This window comes from Hemicordylus capensis, chromosome 11 (assembly GCF_027244095.1).
Source record: "Hemicordylus capensis ecotype Gifberg chromosome 11, rHemCap1.1.pri, whole genome shotgun sequence".
In the NCBI taxonomy this organism is placed as follows: domain Eukaryota; kingdom Metazoa; phylum Chordata; class Lepidosauria; order Squamata; family Cordylidae; genus Hemicordylus; species Hemicordylus capensis.
This window is the reverse complement of record NC_069667.1, coordinates 4,206,374-4,228,518: the sequence shown is the minus strand read 5'-3', so window position 1 is coordinate 4,228,518 and position 22,145 is coordinate 4,206,374. Positions and strand designations below refer to the sequence as shown.

The 22,145-nt window shown below is 47.4% G+C and overlaps 1 protein-coding gene across 11 annotated transcripts in view; it reads left to right on the top strand.

The window, feature by feature from the left end:
• The window catches only part of ARHGEF9 (Cdc42 guanine nucleotide exchange factor 9), a 204,139-nt gene that overhangs the window by 68,726 nt on the left and 113,268 nt on the right, over positions 1-22,145 (top strand). The window contains exons 1-2 of one of the 11 annotated variants that reach the window (XM_053273658.1): positions 9,564-9,804; positions 14,588-14,649. The exons of 5 other annotated variants lie outside the window; for them this stretch is intronic. In XM_053273658.1, coding sequence (XP_053129633.1) covers positions 14,620-14,649 — 30 coding nt within the window. In that variant the 5' untranslated portion in view covers positions 9,564-9,804; positions 14,588-14,619. Of the gene's footprint in view, positions 1-9,563; positions 9,819-9,923; positions 10,130-14,587; positions 14,650-22,145 lie in introns of those variants that run through there. 5 more of the 11 variants (XM_053273657.1, XM_053273659.1, XM_053273663.1 and 2 more) reach the window with 5 other exon arrangements.

Below are 22,145 nucleotides of genomic sequence, written 5' to 3'. Positions count from 1 at the left end.
ATTGGTACTGAGTTGCTGAACTCTCTGAGTATCTGCTTCGAACCCCATAAAATAATTGAATTGCCAGTAAAAAGAAGAAAGATAAACATCTGATCAGCGATGCAACAAAGTAATTGTCCAGTATTGATCTCTGGGACTCCGTTCAGAACACCTACGTGATGTTCTTTGGCACACACACACACACTCCTCCCTTTCGAATCTCTCCTCAAAATCTACCTTTTCTATGAAGTCTTTGTCTTAACAGTGAGAGCCAGCGTGGTGTAATGGTTAGAGTGCTGGACTAGGACCGTAGAGACCCGAGTTCAAATCCCCATTCAGCCATGATACTTGCTGGGTGATTCTGGGCCAGCCACTTCTCTCTCAGCCTAACCTACTTCACAGGGTTGTTGTGAGGAGAAACTTAAGTATGTAGTACACCAGTCTGGGCTCCTTGGAGGAAGAGTGGGATATAAAATGTAAAAATAAAGAAATAAAATAAAAATTAACTATTTAGTCCACATTCCTCTACCAAGACTAAGTTTAGGTAGTGCAATTCAATTCAAGGTATATTTTTCTCTTCTTTCCTTTGCCTGTATCTTTCTTCTTTCTGTGGCCTCCTCCTGTTTCAGTTTTTAGGGGCAGGGATTTGTCATCTTGTTTGCTACACTGTGAAGTATCATTACCACTGATGGCACAATAAGAAGCAATAGTAATCTTAAACTGCAATCTACCATCTTTGAAGTGGCATCCTTTCTATGGTAAATGCAAGGGATCTGGTGATAATCCAGACCCCCTGGATAGTGACTGGTGTGACTCTGATGCCTTCTTGTGTGCTCCATGCTTCTTCCTGCATCCCCCTGGGGTCAGGGTTTATGGATGTTCTGCAACAAGTTTTCATGTGGGTTCATGAGAAAGTCTCTTTCTGGAGCAATATTTCCCTCCAGATTTATGCAAAGGGGGTGGCATTTCCAACAATAAACAATTTATCTGTGTTTCGTCCATAGAATGGCAGTCTTCATTAAATATCCTCAAAATATCACTTAGTGAGAGATCTGTAAACTTTATTATTTATTTATTTATTTATTTATTACATTTATATCCTGCTCTTCTTCCAAGGAGCCCAGAGCGGTGTACTAGATGCTTGAGTTTCTCCTCACAACAACCCTGTGAAGTAGGTTAGGCTGAGAGAGAAGTGACTGGCCCAGAGTCACCCAGCAAGTCTCATGGCTGAATGGGGATTTGAACTCGGGTCTCCCCGGTCCTAGTCCAGCACTCTAACCACTACACCATGCTGGCTCTAAAGCAGTAGATAACCTAGGTTGTTAAAAGCAAGGCAATCATTTAAGAACCTCCTATACAGTTGACTTGGGAATTACCCCCGCTAATGTCAGCACAACTCAATTCCAGGTAAACAGACCTAGGATTGGGCTGCAGGTTTGATGAGCTTACTAGGTTTCTTCTTTAGCTTATCGCCACTTTCCACCTATCTAGTACAAACTGATAATAATATATTCCTGGAACAACAAACATTGGTTAAATACAAGGGATAACTTAAATCCTGGTCTAAGGATGAAGATTAGCATTTAATCAGGAAGAAGAGAAGAACTTACTGGGATAGCCTTTGGGGAGAATGGAATGTGCCATTACATTCTCTGTTTGAGTGCATGTGTGTTTATTCCTTTGGAGCACATTTTATTGTGTTTAGTATCTTTCAGGTTCTCCACAGTGACTGTTTTTATCGACATTAAAAGTGAGCCTCTGTGCTAGATATGCATGACAAAAGCAGAAATGTTTTCTTTGGAGCAAAACATTGATGGGCTGTTTGACGTGTTGATTGCTTTGCAATATTGATCAGGAGGGATAAACATGAAGTACCAAAAAAGTCTCTCCGTACTTTGCTTTTGTTCAATTTAATGTTCAGTGGATTCAGAAGTGGATTTTTAAACAATTAATGCATCAACTATTAAAGTGCTTGAAAAAGACTCACTTTGTGAACCTGGGTTTGAAGGTGAACTTGAAAAACTGATTCAATTGTTATATTGAGCAAAACACACATGTCTCTGAAACTTTAAAAGATTGTGTTTTTCTGCTAGGCCATTTCAGCATTACTTGTCAGAGAGGAGAGCTGGTCTTGTGATAGCAAGCATTACTTGTCCCCATAGCTAAGCAGGGTCTGCCCTGGTTGCATTTGAATGGGAGACTTGATGTGTGAGCACTGCAAGATATTCTCCTCAGGGGATGGAGCTGCTCTGGGAAGAGCAGAAGGTTTCAAGTTCCCTCCCTGGCTTCTCCAAGTTAGGACAAGATAGGGCTGAGAGAGACTCTTGCCTGCAACCTTGGAGAAGCCACTGCCAGTCTGTGAAGACAATCCTGAGCTAGCTAGACCAATCGTCTGACTCAGTAGATGGCAGCTTCCTATGTTCATCTTCATCTCTGCTGTGTTGGAACACTGTTGATGTCTTGAGCGTAAACTGTGATAAAGTTTTGCTTTTCTTTTTAAGAAAAAAAAAGGAAGAATAATTGATCCGCTTGTCCCCCAACTTTTTATCTGTTTATGGCAGTGCCACCACCTTCAAAACTATTGGTACAGAGAACATTTTGTGAAGCTTGGCTGTGGTTTGGACGTGACTAAGTTTGAGAATGACCAAGCTGTTTGTTTATGAAAAACTCATCAACCTATTTCAGTCCTCAATAATATTTTGAGGGTAAAAACACTTCTGTCTGTCTGTCTACCTGTGTAGACAGTATGTGTAGTGTGTGTGTATGTGTGTGTGCATGCATTCACAAGCTAGATGAAGACATCAGTTTTCTCCTTCTATTTCCCTTAGCAACCTTTTAAAAAAAAGATTATGTGCCCTTTGGGGACAGGTAATTAATTTCTCATACATTTTGCTATGTAAATTGCTTTGAGAAATTTTACGGAGAAGTGGTATAAAAATAAGTTTAATAATAGTATGGCCTTTGGACATGGGTGTTCATGACTGATAGCCACTGATACTCCTATCCTCCATGAATTTGGCTAATGGGCAATTCCAAGAGTGAGGGGGTGGATGATGACAATCAAAGCCAAGGAGCAGATGGTTGGAAGAGACCCCAGCTCAGCTGACCTGTTTGCCACTTGGTTACAACGTGGTTGATAGAGCACTTTGTGAATCCAAAATGCTAAAGAAGTGCTTTGAGAATAATGGAAGCTAATTCAGCATGGGTGAAACATAACTACATCCCTTTGACTAGGGAGAAGTGGACACAGCTTTGGTCCTGAGCTTTGCTATCCCAGGATGTAAATTGTCTTGCATTTCTCATGCTTCTGGGAACTATTTTGACATTTCTTTGGATCTTTTGTTTGGTGCCCAAGAGTATTTTTGTTTGGTTTCAAAGTAAGTTTGGCTCTTTGCAACTAAGGTGAGAACGTAACAAAGGATGTGCTATTTGTAAAAAAGCAAAAAACCTCCTGAGTTGAAAGTTGGACAAAAAATGCAGAGGACTTTGTAGTACACCACTTTGTGATGGAGGCTGCCGCAGCAGCAACAGCAACATTTTCTTATGCTGCATCACGGAGAGATGTCTGAAGTGGGCACCACTTGAACTCAGATGTTCTTGAATCTGCTGTGACGAGAATGGAATCTGCGGAGCGGAGGGTCTAATTAAGCCATCTCCTTCTACAAGGTTACTCCACAAATATGTGACTGAGCGGACAGACTTTATCTCTTTTCTTTCTCTCGCCCTTCTGCAAGATGTTTGTTTCTGTTTGTTACTGAAACAACCAAGTTAAAGGCATCTTATAGATCATACATGTTAAATGCATCAACATACTATTAGCGGTCCATCTCTGCAGGTAGCAGTAGTACTGATAATATTAATTAAATTTGTCCTCCCGTGCTGATAGTCCCAGAGCATGATCTAAGGCAGGGATGGGCAAACCTGGCCCACCTCCAGCTGTTGCTGAACTACAACTCCCATCGTCCCCAGCTAGTTCATCCCAGTTCATTGTGGCTGAGGATGATGGGAGTTGTAGTTCAGCAACCACTGGAGGCGGTCTAAGAGCACACAATACAGCCACCTTGCTGAAGCTAAGCAGGTCTTGCTGGGACCAGTGCCTGGATGGGAGACCCATGTGTGCTACGTTTTTGGGGATGGAGCTGTAACTCAAGGGTAGGGCATCTACTCTGCATGCAGAAGGTCCCAGGTTCAGTCCCTGGCAGCATCTCCAGGGCAGGCCGGTTTGGGAAAGACTCCTGCCTGAAGCCTTGGAGAGCCTCTACCAGTCAGCTGCTATTGAGTTGGACGGATCAATGGCCTGACCCAGTAGAAGGCAGCTCCCTTTGTTCCCATGATAACTTCATCATAGACATTCATTAGGGGCCATAGCTTAGTGGCAGAGCACTTGCTTGCAGAAGCTTCGCATGCAGAAGCTTCCAGCTCCGAGGACCCCTCCCTAAGACCCTGGCAAGCTGCTGCCGGTTAGTGTAGACAGTACTGAGCTAGATGGATCAGGATACTTGGCTCAGTAGAAGGCAGCTGCCCTATGTACCTAGGAGGTCAGGTCACCACACTGCGTGTTCCCTTCCTCTGCCCCACATCAGTGGCTACAGTCACACCACAGGCTTCCATCATGCCCTAGACTGAGGAGCAGAACAGCAACCAACCTGTGTTTGCCTTCACTGGAGGTGGCACTGCCAGGCATTTATGAGACTCCCAGACTAGCAGAAGGACCAGGTTGCTGGTCTTGTGGTAGCAAGTATGGCCAGTCCCCTTAGCTAAGCAGGGTCCACCCTGGTTGCATTTGAATGGGAGACTACATGTGTGAGCACTGTAAGATATTCCCATTAAGGGGTGGAGCTGCTCTGGGAAGAGCATCTAGGTTCCAAGTTCCCTCCCTGGCAGCAACTCCAAGATGGGGCTGAGAGAGATTCCTGCCTGAAACCTTGGAGAAGTCGTTGCCAGTCTGAGAAGACAATACTGAGCTAGATAGAGCAATGGTCTGACTCAGTATATGGCAGCTTCCTATGTTCCTATGACTACCACTTGGACAGAGTTCCCATTCTCACTGCATGGAGCACCCAAGAAGGTCATCCTATATAATAAAACCCTAAGGTACCTGCGTCCGTGTCCTGTGTCCGTGTCTCTGGCAGGTGTTCTGCGCATGCGTGGCACGTGCATACGCAGCAACGGACGGCGTTGAGTCCCATGGGACCCCAGGACACCCTAGGGAGCCAGCCAGCCACACGGGGCGGGAGAAGGGGAAGAACAAGAGAGCGAGGGCGGGTTGATGTCAGGGCGGGGAGAAGCAGGCTGGAGCCGCCAGGCGCAGGCAGTGTGGCGGCGGCGGCGGCAGGAGGAGGAGGAGAGGACCGAGAGCAGTAGGCAGCCTAAGGGATGCGGGCAGGGAGGGTGCCGGCCTTCCCGGCTATCGTGAGAAGCACCGCCAGCAGGGGAAGGGAGGGGAAAGAGTGAGGGAGAGGCAGGCGAGGAAGGGGGCGAGCCAGTGGCTCTCCTGCTACCAGCAGCTGAGGGGACTTGCAGACTGCCGTCATGGTGGGGGCCAATGGCAGCGGAGTGAGCAGCCCGGAGAAGCGGGCCACGGTGGCACACCTGATAATCATCCTCCTAGCACCCGTTAATGTAACGGGCTTCATGACTAGTAAGAACATAAAAACAGCCCGGCTGGATCAGGCCCAGGGCAGCCCATCTAGTACAACTTCCTGTTTCACACAGTGGCCCACCAGATGCTTCTGGGAAGCAGGTGCTCTAACCACTGAGCCACGGTGCCATCTCTCTCCTGCTTCTCTGACCTTAAAACACTAGAACCAGGGGTCATCCCATGAAACTGAACGTTGGGAAATTTAGGACCAACAAAAGGAAGGACATTTTCACACAGCACACAATTAATCTATGGAACTCTCTACCACAGGGTGTGGTGTTGGCCACTAGCTTGGATGGCTTTGAAAGGGGCTTAGACACTTTCACAGAGGACAGGTCTATCAATGGCTACTAGTCTGGTGGCTACAGGCCACCTCCAGGCTCAGAGGCAGGATGTCTCTCAATACCAGTTGCAGGGAAGCAACAGCAGGAAAGACAGCATGCTCTCACCTCTTGCCTGTGGGCTTCCCAGAAGCATCTGGTGGGCCACTGTGTTGTACTAGATGGGCTGCCCTGGGCCTGATCCAGCCAGGCTGTTTTTATGTTCTTATGACCTCCTTGGGTGCTTCATGCAGTGAGAATGGAAACTCTGTCCAAGTGGTAGTCATAGGAACACAGGAAGCTGCCATATACGGAGTCAGACCATTGGTCTATCTAGCTCAGTATCGTCTTCACAGACTGGCAGCGGCTTCTCCAAGGGTGCAGGCAGGAGTCTCTCTCAGCCCTATCTTGGAGCTGCTGCCAGGGTGGGAACTTGGAACCTTCTGCTCTTCCCAGAGCGGCTCCATCCCCAAAGGGGAATATCTTATAGTGCTCACACATCAGGTCTCCCATTCATATGCAGCCAGGATGGACTCTGCTTAGCTAAGGGGACAAGTCATGCTTGCCACCACAAGACTAGCTCTCCTACCTAGAAACATAGGATGCTGCCATATACTGAGTCAGACCATTGGTCTATCTAGCTCAGCATTGTCTTCACAGACTGGCAGTGACTTCTCCAAGGTTTCAGGCAGGAATCTCTCTCAGCCCTTTCTTGAAGAAGCCAGAGAGGGAACTTGAAACCTTCTGCTCTTCCCAGAGTGGCTCCATCCCTTAAAGGGAATATCTCACAGTGCTAACATGTGGTTTCCCATTCATATGCAACCAGGGTGGACCCTGCTTAGCTAAGGAGACAAGTCATGCTTGCTACCACAAGACCAGCTCTCCTCTTAGGTGAGGTGAGAGCCTCACCAGGAGATAAGCATGGAGCTTTTGATGAAGAAGTATGGGGATTCTTGGGAGAGAGCTAAAGTATGGTGACTTGCAATCAGTAGTTTGTAGAGGAAGAAAAGTGTCTTATGGCTGCTCAGAATTTGGAAGGCAGAGGAGAGAAACTGATTGCACAAGAGATCTTTTAAACTTGCTCAGATCAAACCACACTCCTGCGGCAAAATTTTCTCAAGGATGGGAGCCTGGGGCTTGTTCCTCTTCCCTTAAAACACAAAGGTTGCTTCCGGAATCTGGGGAGTCATAGACTTAATAGGCTTAAAAGAATATACCTATGGACAGCTAAAGCTGCAGTCGCCACAGAAGCTCTCTCTCTGTTCTGTGAGGCTGACCCATCCAGCTCATGGGGAAGTGTGGTGTCATGAAGAATTGTGTACTCATCCAGTACACAGCTGACTTGTGGTTTTGCATTCGTTCAGCAACTGGACTAGGCCTCGTTCTCACTGGGGTGGTTAACCTGTGTCTGGACTGTACCATGTTCAGACTGCAGGCAGGGATTCACAGGATGGCATGTTCCTTCCATGCCTGGATCTGCTGCATTAACCTTCTGATTCAAGGGTGGCCCAACCTGAGGCTTTCTAGATGTTGGGCTACAACTCCCATCATCCTATAAACTGTAGCTGGGGATGACGGGAGTTGTAGTCCGACGACGGGAGAGCTTCAGGCTGGCCACCCCTGTGACCAGAGAGCTGGATTATGACTAGGGAGGTTCAGGTGTAAGTCTTGTCCAGCGGTGGTGCTCATTGGGTGATGTGGACCAGTCCTAAACTTCCATCCTAGCTTCCCCCTTGAGCTTGTTGTGGAAACAGGAGAGCTGGGAAGACACTGAGTTCCTTAGAGAGAACGGGGAACATTTATGGCACAGGGCAGAGGAGCGGCACTCTAGGGCACTCTTAGACCAGGATATTTCCCTGCCCTGCCTGGAGATGATGCCACGGATTGAACCTGGGACCTTCTGCACGCAGAGCAGATACTCTGCGGCTTCCCTCCCTTCAGCACACATGCCAGTCAGCACCTATTAATCATGAGAGAATGGACCCTCCAAGTTCAGGAGCAGTGTATCTCAGTAACAGCTGCTAAGATAAATGGAGAGGACTGTCACATTCAGGCCCTGACTGAGCACTTCAAAGAAGCACCTGGTGCAGGCTGTCTTCTATTGGAAACAGGAAGGTGCACCAGGAAAACCCTTGGTCTGATCCAGCAGACGATATTGAATGGAGAGTGTCTGGCAGCCCTGATGTCTAAACCTCCACACATAGAAGCAGTCTACCTCTGAATACCAGACACTGGAGGAAGGCAGCAGGGACAGGGCTGTATTTTCTGAGCTTCTCAGAGGCGGTGCTGGTTGCGAATGGGTGCTGGACCCACTTGTTAGAACCCTCCTGAGCTGATTCATGTCGGCTTGGTCTGATGCCTTCTTCACATCTGTTGCCTCTGCTTCTTGGTGGGTGTTTTTCCTTTCTTAATTCAGTATTTCATCTTTCCTGGAGAGGGAGGGGGAAAGTAAAGGGGGAAGAGGGAAAGTGGAAGAGGAAGGAGGGAGAGGAAAGAAAGAAAAGTTAAAAAAAAAGAGGGATGAAGAGAAAGTGGGGGATGAAAGGAGAGAGAAAGGAAGGGATGAAGGCAGAGGAGGGGGAGGGAAGGGATCTTCAGAAGGAGAGAAGGAAGGAAGCGGGATGCGGGTGGGAGAAAGGCAGGCAGGCGACCTGTCTGAGCTGCTGCCGCCGCCCTCCGCCGCCTTGGAAGGAGGGCCGCGGCTTCCTCGGCCGCCCGGTCGCCGCCAATGGATGCGGACGGTCTGCGCACTGGGGCCCGCCTGGCGGCGGAGCATCACTCGCGCTCGCCCCGGGCGGCTGCTCTCCCGCAACTCCTCCCCCCACCCCCTCCGCTGGGCTGGGTGACTGGAGGCAGCCCAGGCAGGCAGCCCAGCAGCGCGAGGCGCGCCGCGAAGGGCAGCAGCAGCAGCAGCAAGAGGAGGAGGAGGAGGGCGGAGGACCGAGTCTGCCAGCCGCGGCGAGCAGGCGGCGACCCGCTTCCGGGCGAGCGGGCGGGCTGGTGGGGCTGGCTGGCGGGCGCTCTCCTCCCGGGCTCCTTTTCGGCGCCCCCCTGCCCCCCCTCCTTTCTTCTCCCGAGCTCAACTGGTTGGCGATGCCGCCGCCGCCGCCGCCCAGCGCAGCCTCCCGCAGGGGCTGAGCGAGCCGGGGAGCAGCGCTCCAGCAACAGGCGCGCGGCCAGGCGGCGGCAGCAGCAGCAGCAGCAGCAGCGCCGGCGACGAGCGAGGCGAGCCCCGCACCGCCGCCTTCCCCCGGGCAGCAGCAGGCAGCTCCGCTGCGCCCGCCCGCCGCTCTCTTTCCTCGCCGCCGCCTCTCTTCTAGCATGGTGGATGTATGGACAGTCTGGCCGAGCAGCGGGTGACAGCAGCCGCCGCCGCCGCCGCCGCCGCCACCGCGCCCAGCAGCCTGTCTGCCGCCGCCGCCGCCGCCGCCCCGCACCTTGAACATTACAGTGTCCTGCATTGCACCATGACCTTGGATGTGCAGACGGTGGTGGTCTTCGCCGTCATTGTGGTCCTGCTGCTCGTCAATGTCATCCTCATGTTCTTCCTGGGCACCCGCTGAGCAGCGGCGGCGGCGGCGGCTTCTTCTTCTGACCCCCCTGCGGCTGCCGAGGTGGTGATGGTGGCCCTGGCGGTGGCGGCCGCGGTGGCGGAGGAGGAGGGAGCGACCCGCCGCCAGTAGCAGGCGAATTCGCCCAGCAGCAGCAGCAGCAGCCGAGAGAGCCGCGCGGCAGCACGCGCACAGGCGCAGCCACCCCGGCACACACGGAGCGCCAGCGAGAGCCAGCGTGCTTGGCGGAGCGGGGAGCAGAGCAGCAGCAGCAGCCCTGGCACCCAGCATGGCCCGGCGGCGGCTGTGATCTGTATGACGTTGTTGGTAGTATATTCTCTCTCCCTCGCTCTTTTGTCCTGTCCTGTGCTGTCCTGTCTTCCCAGTATGCCTGTGTCAGTGTCTCCTCCGGCTCGGGTCGGCGGAACTCTTGCCTGACTGATTTCCCTGTGCCCGTTTTTGTCTTGGGCAGCGGCGGCAGCAGCAGCAGCAGCAGCAAATCTCTCTGCCGCGAGAGCGCTGGAGACCCAGGGATCTGGCGCTGCCTAGGTGCCTAGCCCTCTTGCCTTGTGCAAAGGATTGATGGGAGGCCGAGGCGGGCCCGAGTGAAACGTGGGCTGGCCTCCTAGTAAGCCCCGGTACGTTGTCGGTCCGCTTGAAACCCTACGCGCTGGCAAAAACAAAGCCTTGGAGAGAATGACACTCAAAGAAATGAGTCTGGGGCGTGCCGTGCCCCGGAAAAGCAGAGACCCTTGCCAAGAAGGCACTCGGGGGGCGGGCTGGAGAGACGGCGCTTGGCCTGCATTGGGGGGAGTGTGGGGAAAGAGAGAGGAATCCTAGGCAAGGAATGGATAGAGCTGGACCTGGACTTGGAGATGGCCAGGGAGAAGTGGGTAGCAAGGAGGAAGGAGAGAGAGGCGGCTTCGCTAATGCTGTTGCCTTGACAGTGTGACATGAATACTCAAGCTTTCGGCCTCCACATTACAGTTTTCGGTTTCAGCTCTCTAGAAACACAATCAGCTTGGCTTGGGCTGCTAGTGTGTTTCCTTTGCAGATGTTTTTTTAAAAAACAATCTCCCAAAAGCAACAGAATACCGTGTCTTGGTCTGACAAGGCTGGTGAAGTGGGTGAGTGGGGAGGTAAGAGACAGTGTGGGGGAGCAAGGAAGAAAAATCTTTGCCTATCACAGAGATAACAAGATTCCAACATGGGCAGCTTAAGATGACTTAATTTACATTGATCTTCTTGACAATGAAGTACTATATTGCATGTTACAAGACTTCTGAAGAGGTGCCCACTAGTTTACTGGTCTTTAAAGTAGCAACATAAATAGCAAGAGAGACAGGTATCCTGTAATTGTATAATGAGAAATGTCCGAGAGGAAGAATAGTGTATGTGGAATGCCAAGGGATGAAATAGAGTTAAGGAAGTTTAAAAAAATGTGTTTGGGATGGATCCATTCTATTATTATTTTGACCATTTTGTTGATAGCAGGCAGTTTGAGCTAGTTGCATCTGCTACATCTCTCCCACATATTCATTATCTGCTGTGCGCGTGTGTGTGTGTGCACATTTGCGTGTATGACATTCAGTGCACGGTTTCACAACCACCAAAATGCTGGTATTTAAAATGCACACAACTATTATTAAGTTGGCAATTAAACTGAATAGATGGGAGGTTTGGGAGGAGAGAGATGCTGGGAATTTCTTGTGGCATGAATTTCTTTGCATGTATATCGAGGAAAGCAGCTCTTTCAGAGATAGTTTTAATATTGCAGTGCTGCTCTTTGCCCATTGTTGGAACTTCCAGGGTCTTATCCAAGGAACAATGATCACCCCTTCATTAAGTCTTGCTGGGATTTCTATCTCCCAGGGAGACAGTGTGGTTTTTAATGTTTTCCATCCTGGGAATCTCATCCCACCTTGGAGAGAGATAGAAAAGACATGTCCAAACCTAGTCCATCAAGACAGAGAGAGTCTCTTTCCAAGAGAGAGAGACTGTTGAAATGAATTTTTAAAACATCTCTCTCTCTCTCTCTCTCTCTCTCTCTCTCTCTCTTCTTGTCTTAAAGAAATGTTGAATGGTCTAACTATTAGGCAGGCAGCGGGGAATAAACCCCAAGACCAAGAAATGGACAGATGGATAGAGATTTGGAATGTATTGTCTCTGAATACTCTTAGTTTCTCTGTGCTGAGATTTGGACATGTCCGATTCATCCATATATGAGATCTACAGGCAGTGCTTGGCAACAGATGATTGCCACCACCTGGGTGAATCACATTTCTTGATGTGGAGATGGTGACAGTTTGCAGTGTGTGTGTGTGTGTGTGTGTGTGTGTGTGTGTGTGTTGGGGATGGGGGGAGGAGGATAATGTATGAGCATGTTTGTATGTGAAGCATCTGCTTGGCAGACAGTCACGATTCATTTGATCCCATCAATTGAGCTTTTGCGGGGGTTGGGGGTGTTCAGGGTGTATATGAACAAATGGCAACAGGCGTATGTTTCTGCTGATTGTAATAATCATTGCCAAAGCAATTAATGCCTATGCTAAATCCACTCTGTGTATGGGAGCTTCAGAAGAACGTTTAAAAATCATTTCTAGCCAGATCTCTCCCTCCCCACCCCTGGCCCGCTTTAAAGTGTGCTAGAATCAAAGATGCCAGGTTCATCCATGCAATCTGTTGTATCACCTAGAAATTAAGAACAGGGAGAGAGAACACCTGAAATAGACTTTTAAAAAAAATTAGTGTGCAGATGGATTTTCTGGGTTAACAGCCTGATTCAATAGGTGCTTAAAATCTCACTCAGTTTAATGGATATTACTTCCAGGTAAACCTGCATAGGATTGTGGCCTTAGCCTCTTTTCACAAAGCAATTGTTAACAGAAATTCAGCAGGCATTTGATGCATATATTTTTGCCCTGCGTTTTGAAAATGATGTAGACAACCCTGTTTTTCAAGTTCTACCAACTGGTATGAATGTGGCCAGCACTGGCAGTCATCTGAGAGCAGGTGAATGTCTCAGTGATGAAGTACGAAGGAAGTTCTTTTAAAAACAACAACAACCCCAAACCAAACCAAACCCCAAACCTCATGATTCTTAAGTGCCGCCCAATGTTATATATCTTGACTTGGAAGGAAACTCCAATGAATGCAGTGAAACTCCTAAGTAAGCACTCCTAGGATTGGAAACTGAAAATAAGTGGATGAGGGGGCCTCCATAATCTCTATACCCGCTCTAAGATCCTGTGGTTCTGAGTCCTGAAAGGGGCTTATTCACCCAACGGAAGGCTTCATTCTCAAACCAGCCTCAAAGAACCCTTGGGCGTTGCACCTAGAATTTTGCACTGGGATTCCAAAATGCAAAGACTTTCCTCTCTAAGTGGCTGATGATCAAAGAGAAGATTTAAAGGGAAGGAAGATAATTTACTGCCCTTCCCCCCAGATTTGATAGGTGGGCTTGGTTTTCTTTTGCAAAATGGAGCCATAGAACTGGATCCTGCAAATAATTTGAGCAAACTTCACCCCACATCCTTCTCCTGTAAATGTGAATCTTTCGACCATACTATCTTATTTATCAGGTATTATTGGAATGTATACCCCACTGTTCCAAGTAGCCCAAGGTGACAGCCCTTTATGGCATCCGAGGGTCTTTCTCAGAATATTGCATTAGAAAAATTACTTCCTGACTCTTTATATGACTCCATCCCTAGATCGTTCTTTCATATATGTAGGGCTATGGGAGAGAGAAAGGCAAGGCGTGCTTGACCGGATTGAGACTAGTTAGTCATGACTAAACACCATTGAAATCAATGGGACTTAATGTAAATCCCATTACTTTTCCATGGGTCTTAGCAGTGGCTAATTCAGTCTAGATGTTGCCTGTTATTATTTTGTAAGAGGAGGAGTGTTCATACACAAAAGTAGGACTGTGATGTTGAATCCATTAAATGTTTTTAATAAACTGAAAATGGTGCCCCAATGAACCAGGCAGCAATTTAAAAAATGTAATAGACACATACTGGAGACGGGAAAGAGGCACCTGTTTTTCTCCTACACAGCATGGAATGCCTCTTCTGAGAAGGTGCCTCCTATGACCCAGACGTGCATTGTTTGAAAACGAAGCATGCTTCTTGCTTCAATACCACTGCCTTTACCCATATGCAAATTCACTCCATTGATTAATTGCATATGATTGATCGGCTATGACTTCTTTAACCCAGTGACAGCTTTACATAAAAGCCAACCCTCCAGCGCCAGGCTCTCCTTTCCCCCAGTTTACAAATCTGCCAGAGAAGGAGCAGGGAGGGGGAGAGAGCGAAAGAGAGAGGGATCCTGGCAATTGTGACCACATGTGTGTTGCAGATGGATGCTTTAAATGGCTGAGTGGTTTCTTTAGCAACATTCAGTATCGTCTGCTACGGGATCCAAGGATAAAGCCGTTGACTGTATCATAGCAACCCCCTGTATCACTCAGTGCAAGGGGGGGATCCATTCCTTTGGAGCTGCAGTGCACCCCCTTAAAGCTTCAGCTGCCTTTCTAGATAAGGGAAGCATGGACACATTTTCTGTTCCTTGTCTCCTCCTGATCCTTGGGGGGAAAGAACCACTTCCCATGTGAGGGCTTAACCCATTGGTCTCCTTAGATGCCAGTGCCATTTGAATCTTGTTCTTTTCGGTTGAATAGGACGGATTCTTCTTCTTTAAAGCTTCCCCTCATTTCATTACCAGCCGCTGCCTCTTTCTCTCCCCCCCCCCACCACCAACACCACCATTTCAAATTCACATGTCAAGCAAGGGAGGAGGGATGGTTCAGCTCTGAGATTTTCTGACGTTGTTTTGCTTTTCTCTCTCTGACCATTTGGAGCGATATATGTATATCTTTATTTCCTTTCGCCCTCAGAGGGTATGAGCAGCTAGAGAGCATTCTTCTGCATCCCTGGTTTAGACAGTGAGAGGAGAGCTAACTGGATTTCCGACCCACACAGAAGTGCTTTCTCTAACGTTGTTAAAAGCTGTATGTGTTCAACCTGAATCCTGCTCTTCCCTTATCCCTTTGTCTTTTCATAATGTGGTTATATTTCTTTTTGGATCAGGTATTCTGTACACAGCCCAACTGCTGTGTATAATGACCGAAGGAAAATTGCCAAAAATCAATGTAAGTTTTTTTTTTAAAACCCACAAACCATTTTTATTTAATTAATAGAAGCCCACCATTCATGGTTCATTGTGTTGTCTTGTCTGTTGGTGATTCTTTTCTTGTTCATTAATGCAATGGATGCTGGTTGTGATGAGAAAGAAATGCTTTCCTTCAGTTCACTGGACAGATTATTGCTTGCTTGCTTGCATGTATGTCTGTGTACGGAGCTCTGCTTGCGCTTTAGATCTGTGTTCAGTGTGCTGCGAGCTATTAATCTGTGTGGAGGCAAAGGAGAAGGAGGGCTTGGTTCTCTATGTTGCATTTATGATGTTTCTCTTCCCTGTTCCAAAGTGGGTGTATTTAGTATTTATTGCACATCTCAGTTAATTTAGATGCCAATGGAGTTAATGTCTTAAATATGTATCTCAGTATATTGCCAGTTGTTGGAAGATAGCTGCTAATTCTCCTAACTAACTTATTTAACAGTCTATCATAGAGGAGATGTGAATTTTTAATTATTATTTCCAGTTTCCAAAATTGGAGGGTAAGATCCACGACCCATTTAGCTACCTCTCATCTAGCTCATCTTTTAGGTGACCTAAAGCAGTCAACCCCTCTAGGGTTTTGGTGTCTCAGTTTCCCATCTGAAGGGCAGGGGTGGGGATGGCATTTTGGTGGGAGCTGTGAGGGGGTTCTGATGAATTACCCTCCCGTAAACCGGCACATGGCACTCAAAGACCAGTTTCAATGGCTTAAATATGCTGGTGGCCAGTATTGGTCGGAGCATGCATGTTTGAATGTTTAGTATTCCTTGCAAAGGAAATGCTGTGCAGGACTGTGAACTGCAGTGATTTATATGTTCCTGCCTAAAAATAGATGCTCTTAGAAGGAAAGCTGCTGAGGGAAACAGAAGAGAGCTCGCTCTTCTTATTCGGTGCACCGTGGGTGAATTTCACGAGACACTGGTCTTCTCTTTTAGAGAGTGGGGGGAGATAGAGGTTATCTTCCATTTTAGAATGCCTGGAGACAACTGGGATCGACTTGGCTGCCTCCCACCCCCAGCTCACCTTTTTGGGTCTTTGCTTGTCAATCCTAGGTTCCATTCACACTGCATTGTGGATATTACCCTCCACTTTATTGGGGACTTTCCAGGATTTGCTGAGAAAACAACTAGCCCTGCAACAGGCAGGATCCAGCCTTCATTAGTCATGACTAAGTCCCATTGAAATTAATGGGACTTTAGTTAGTTGTGTGACTTACGTGCTTTATTAGTTTCAGTGGTCTCAGTAAGGCCTAGAGATTTGCTCATGCGATTGATGAGTTATGTTTCATCGATGAGCAGGGAGCTTAGCTTCTTCAGAAGAACCTCATTAAAATTAAAGGGGATTGCTGCAATTTTAGGGGACATGAATCTGGACAAGCTCATAGTCATAAGTCTGGGTCTATGGTGAAGCTGCCACCTTAAGTGGCGCAGCGGGGAAATGCTTGACTAACAAGCACAAGGTTGCCGGTTCAAATCCCCGCTGGTACTATATTGGGCAGCAGCGATATAGGAAGGTGCTGAAAGGCATCATCTCACACTGTGCGGGAGGAGGCAATGGTAAACCTCTCCTGTATTTTACCAAAAGACAACCACAGGGTTCTGTGGATGCCAGGAGTCAAAATTGACTTGACGGCACACTTTACTTTACCTTTAGGGTGAAGCTGCATCCCAAGGGGGACAGGTTTCCATATACATTTTTGAAGGGAGCTAATAGTAGATTTGTGAATGTCCCTAGGTTTTGTAGTTCCCATCATGTGCTGCTCAGTGTATTGGGCTGCCTTGCCTCACTAAGCTTCCAATGTCCTTTTCAAGCTGACATTGAAATATCATTTGCACAGTGTTTTGAAAATCATGGACTAGAACTGTGACCCTGTTGCACCCCTTCTAAAATGGTTTCTGATGTGTTTTGGGTTCAAGGGCAGAAAAAATTAGATGGTCTGTTGAGAGCTGGGAACAAGGGCAGACAAATCACTGTTTGAACTGTTCATTAATAGAGTTGTTACAATGACCATTTTGATTTCTGTAGCTAGTCACATAGGGAAATAGGAAGCTGTCTTATACCAAGACAGACGCTTGGTCCATCTAACTCAGTACTGTCTACACTGACTGGCAGCAGCTTCTTCAAGCTTTCAGGTAGGAGTGCCCCCAGCCCTACCTGGAGATGCTGCCAGGGAGTAAACCGGGGACTTTCTTCATGTGAGCTTGCAGATGCTCTTCCAGTGAGCTTTGGCTCAGTTGCATGGCACCTGTTTTTGTCCGATGGGTTCTATGGATAGATATCAATCAGTATTTATTGTTACAGAAGAAGTGAACAGAAGAAAAATACAAATAAAATACAGATACAATGCCAGTAACAACCCCAAAACATCATCCCAACACTACAAAAGAAACAGTCTGTATATGGATGGAGGAATCTAGGGCCATGTTATGAGATCTGACCCTTCCTGTAAGAAGGGCGTCATATAGAGGGATGGTCCCTCCCCTTCTGGAGGGACCAACTGCCCCTTGTTTCTAGCACCTCATATTGGCAAGTGTTGGGAAACTCCTTAAACTACCGTAGCTACCTCTGGTCAACCTCTAGTTAACCAGAAGAGGATTTACAGATGGGTTCAGTTTACATCAGTAATGTCCATCATACAGGCACTCCAAATAAACTGGAATAGTAATGATGCTTTACAGTGTGACCTGACAGCAACAAAGGCTGAGGAACCTGCGGTCTGAGAGGGGAGGGAGTGGTGAAAAGGGTAAGGAGGGATGAATCTGAGCAAATTTGCATTTCAGCTGTTTTTCTAAGCCGAGTCATTACATATGCAGCTGATCAGACATTCTTTCCCCGCTGCAAACCGGTGCACTGTTCAATGAGAATCAATCCCATTGAATCAAGTAGGATTTTCTTCTGAGTAAACGTGCATAGGATTGGGCTCATCTCTGAACATGTGATGCTCATACAAGCAGCCTTCGTGTTACAATACCCAGGCTCATCAGTTTTCAGACTTAACATGGAACTGAAATGTCTTTGCTGTATCTCGAAAGTGGTGTTTTTGTACCAGAAAAAAAGAATCTCCAAGAAATCCAGGTGCATGAAAGATGCATGTGGAGCATCATCTACCAGTGAGCAGATATATTTGGAACACGATGGGTGTGTTTGGATTTGAGTTTTGGGAAATGTTTTTGGGCAGTTAGGACTTGACGATTAACAAAACTGGAGAGGAGGAGTGTCTTGCGAAACATGATATTTCTGGTTGCCCGTTTGCTCTCTGTAGTTGTCTAAAAATACGAGGATGTGTTTTCCAGATACTCTCTGTTTTCCTGACTTAAAAGGGGTCAACCACATCCCTCTTTGCCCTTAGCTGTAAGGCTGAACCAAAGCTGTCAGATTAAGCCGCATGTTATCCTGGTCATTATTTGGGTAGAACACAACCGAGGAGGTTGCTCTACTTAGCCTCGCAAATTTAGGAGGTAGCATCCTTCCATCAGGGTTGGCATGAAGAAAATATTCAAGATTAAGGTGAGCTGGACTTTCTGTTCTTCTTTCCATTTGTATCATTCCAATCCCGAGCATTTCACCTTCCTAAAGACATGGTGAATATTCCTGGGCAATCAAGGCTAGGCCTGTGAATGCCCAGTGGTTGCTTTGCTTTACAGTGTTGACTTCTTGGGGGAGATGACATCTGTTTTTAATGCCAATTCATTCCCCCTTTAAGGGGAAGCATAGGCTTTTGCCACCCATGTACATGCTTGTCGGATTGTGTTGCTGTTGAGCCTTGAGCCAGCCACGTCTGGCTTCCCTGAGGGAGCTGTACTAGTGAAGTGATTTTTCCCTTATACATTTGAGTGTGAAAAGTGCCACCTAGGTGCCTTGTAAGGTCCTTTTTTGATTTCTCTGGGAAAGTGGAGGCTGCATGCCCTGCCTTCTTTTAAGAGAAGAAAGAGCTACTCCACAGACTGACCTTTATCAAGGGATGCATTATTCATCATGATGATGCTATTTGTCACTGACCTTATAGGCATTCCACAGCGAACAACACCTCTGATTTACCTTTAGGCTGGGCGGTGTGGTGCGGGATAGTAAAACTGCAACTCTGTCTTTTCCAGTCCCCTCTGGCAATTTGGCATATATCTGTATCTCCTACTTTGGGGTTCTGTGTAGCAGAAAGGTGTCCGTTGCCAAATGTTCGTCCTGTACAGAGTGTTTGAATGCATAGTAGTCTTTGATTTGCGGCATCTTGACCAGCAGCTATGAAAATGATTCTAATGGCACAATCAAAAGACTTCAGGAAAGGATGCTCCTGCTGGGGCAAAATTAGCTCATAGGGGGAAATAGAATAATCCTAATTTCATTATGGGCAACCCTAGTAGGGTTCTTACAGAGGGAGGTAATGTGCCACCTGGTAGAATTTTGATGCTGACATCCTGCAAAAATCCCCCCAAACCGGGGGATGGCCTCAAGAATGTGTATTCCTGCCCTCTCGCTTCTCTTCTCTCTGACACAATCCCCCCATTCCCTTTCCTAGTCAGCTTTCATTGAGGTTTAAACTTTGCACCTGCACTGAGACTGCTCATGGTTCCTTCTTAACCAGGGTCTGCAAAACTACTTCAATCTATTGCAGTCTCCAGTTTATGACGGAACCATGGCTTCTATTAACTACAGTTTGCACCTGCGACTGCATGCTATAGCATGGCTAAGATTCCTTTGAGAAGGGAGAAGAGAATTTGGGCCAGAGGAGGAAGGAGGGCAGAGAAGAACTATATTTTTGAGATTGGCTCCCAATTTGCAGTGAAGTCTCAAGGAGCCACTATGCACCAGGCCCTAATTTTCTATGCCCATATTAATTTAATTCAATGTATACAAGATAAAATAGGCCATAACTTTTAACCTAGATCAGAAAACTAGATACAAAACATAGCCACCTCACGGGTCTGATATGGCCCCTGGAAATACAGGATGCCAGTTGGAAAACTAAAATGAAATTGCTAGCCACCCCTCCCCAATTTTTAAAAGGGGTGGGTGGGTTATGTTGCTAAGCAGCTACATTTGTATTCTGGGGATGTACGCAGAAATGGTTCTGACATCTCAAGTGAGATGCTATGTGAGCAAGATTGAAGATTTACTCCTAAGAGGATTACTTCAATAATTTGTATAGACCGGATTTTTCAATGTTAATTTCGCTGGGTTTTGTCTCATTTTGTTCCATCAATCGCTTTTTGCTTGCTGAGAGTGATTTTGAGGTCTGTGCTTTCCACAAGGTTTCTGATCTGCTAAAAGGGGTAGAATTGTGTGTGTGTGAGTGTGTGTATTCATAATCATATTGACTAAGTGGTAGCTTTTAAGACCAACTCTAGAGCTGGGTTTTGCTGGGGCAAGATAAAAGCTGTACAGAGATCCCGAGAACGTCACATAGACCCGGGATTCTCAAACTTGGGACCCCAGATGACATTGGACTACAGCTCCCATTATCCCAAGCTACAATGGGAGACCATTGTGGCTGGGGTTTATGGAAGTTTGGTCCATGGACATTGCTGGACTCTGCTGAGGATAATGGAAGTAGTAGTTCAACATCATCTGGGGACCCAAATTTGAGAACCCAGTGTGAGAGAATTCTTGATTTGCGTGCCTCACTGTTTGTAGGATTTTAGGGGACCCATTGACGTAGTTGCAGCTCATCCTCAAGAGCCAGGAGGGGCACCAGAGGAGGTACAGCTGCCTCTGTTTCTCAGAAGCATTTTGGGTGGCTCCTCTCTCTCCTCCCAACGCTGCCAGGAGGCGGGCCATTTGGCCAGGGAGAGCTGACCATGCGGCTCTACCTGATGAATGGCCAGCCTGCAGGCAGCGTGGTGGGAAAGAGAGGAGCCACCCAAGTTATGGCAAATGAACATAGTAGCAAATGTAGCATTTGCTACGGGCCCCACATTTTCAAAGGCCCCGCACACCCGGCTTCCAATCAATATCCCTTTCCTGCTAAACGTGCCTTTTAAGAGAAGGCCCAGCACAGCATCTGTCCAGTGGCTGTTGCTGGTGCCTACTACATTTTTCTTTTTAGAGTGTGAGCCCTTTGGAGACAGAGAATCATCTATCCGCTTTTTATTTTTCTATTTAAACCGCTTTGAGAATTTTGATTGGAAAACTTGGAAAATAAATGTTCATTGTGGTTGTAGTAAGTGTGAATTTGTGGCTTGGTCTCCCACACCCCAAAATATAGCAAATGAAACAATTGAATTACTTTACTATGCAAGTAAATAATTTATGTTTTAATATTTAAGTGCATTTTTAAAAATTTAGGGCCCCTTTATGACATATGCTACAGGCCCCGCACTAGCTTAATCTGGCCCTGCATCCAAGCGGCCTCCTTTGGTGCGCCCCTGTTTCATTAGCCCAAGCTGCTACTGCATTGAGGGTTTCCAAAGCGTTGGGTCCTGACCCCTCCACACGCCTGCGCTTGGCAGGGATGGAGCAGATAGTGCTGTGACTTTGCTACATTCACCTGAGCCTGCAACTGAGGAGAGGAATTGAGTTTATGTTGCACCAACATAATGTTTTGGCCTCCAACAAAATGTTGCCGCATAGTTCTAGCCCCCAGGAACATCACTTCTCCTTAGGATTCCAGCCAGCCTTGAACAGGGATCTATCTTGTAGGGCTGTCTGGAGCTTGTCATGGAGATTCTAGGACAGGGGTGTGGGCCAACGTGGCCCTCCCGCTCTTGTTGGACTGCAATTGTGGCTGGGGATGATGGGAGTTGTAGTTCAACAACAGCGGGGGGGGCCCCATTTGCCTACCCCTGTTCTAGGAGGATGGGGGAGGAAAAGGACACTTCTTTTCTTCCCCACCCTCCTAATCCTTCCCATGTTGTGCTACTCAGCACCAAGGGCCTTAAATTCTGTGTTGCTGCTAACCCCAAATCTAACTTCTCTATTCCTATTTAGCAAGGAGAAGGGGGATCTTTCTGGAGAGTGGGGAAGGAAAAAGTAAAGGTGTCCTTTTTTTCACACACACCCACCTCCTCAAATCTTCCCATGTAGCTCAGGAAGGGGAAGTTCTGAATTGCCTGACACCCCTCCACGCCACCCTACACCTCCTCTCCAGGAATTATAAGTTTTTAGAGGTTAATGAAAGCCAGTTTCTCTCCTTTCCCGCAGCAAAATAGGGTGAGCCCTGCTTTCTCTCCTAGCCCCTCTCAAATTTGAGTGAAACGTTTCTTGCAGACACTTTAGGGCCAAACTGCAATGTCCTCAATAGCAGCTCTGGGAAGCAAGGTTGGGGGAGGCGTTCAGATTGGTATTTGTGTGTGTGCAGGGGGGAGCTTTAACCCTATCTCCCTGTGAGAGAGTCCTAATCCAAATGGGGCCCTCTCTGTTGTCATGACTCTGGCCCTGACTAGTGACTTTGAGTCTGGCTCCAAAGTGGCAGGACTCATACCAGACTTAGTCCCAGGCCTCATTCATTCATTCATTCATTCATTCATTCATTCAATC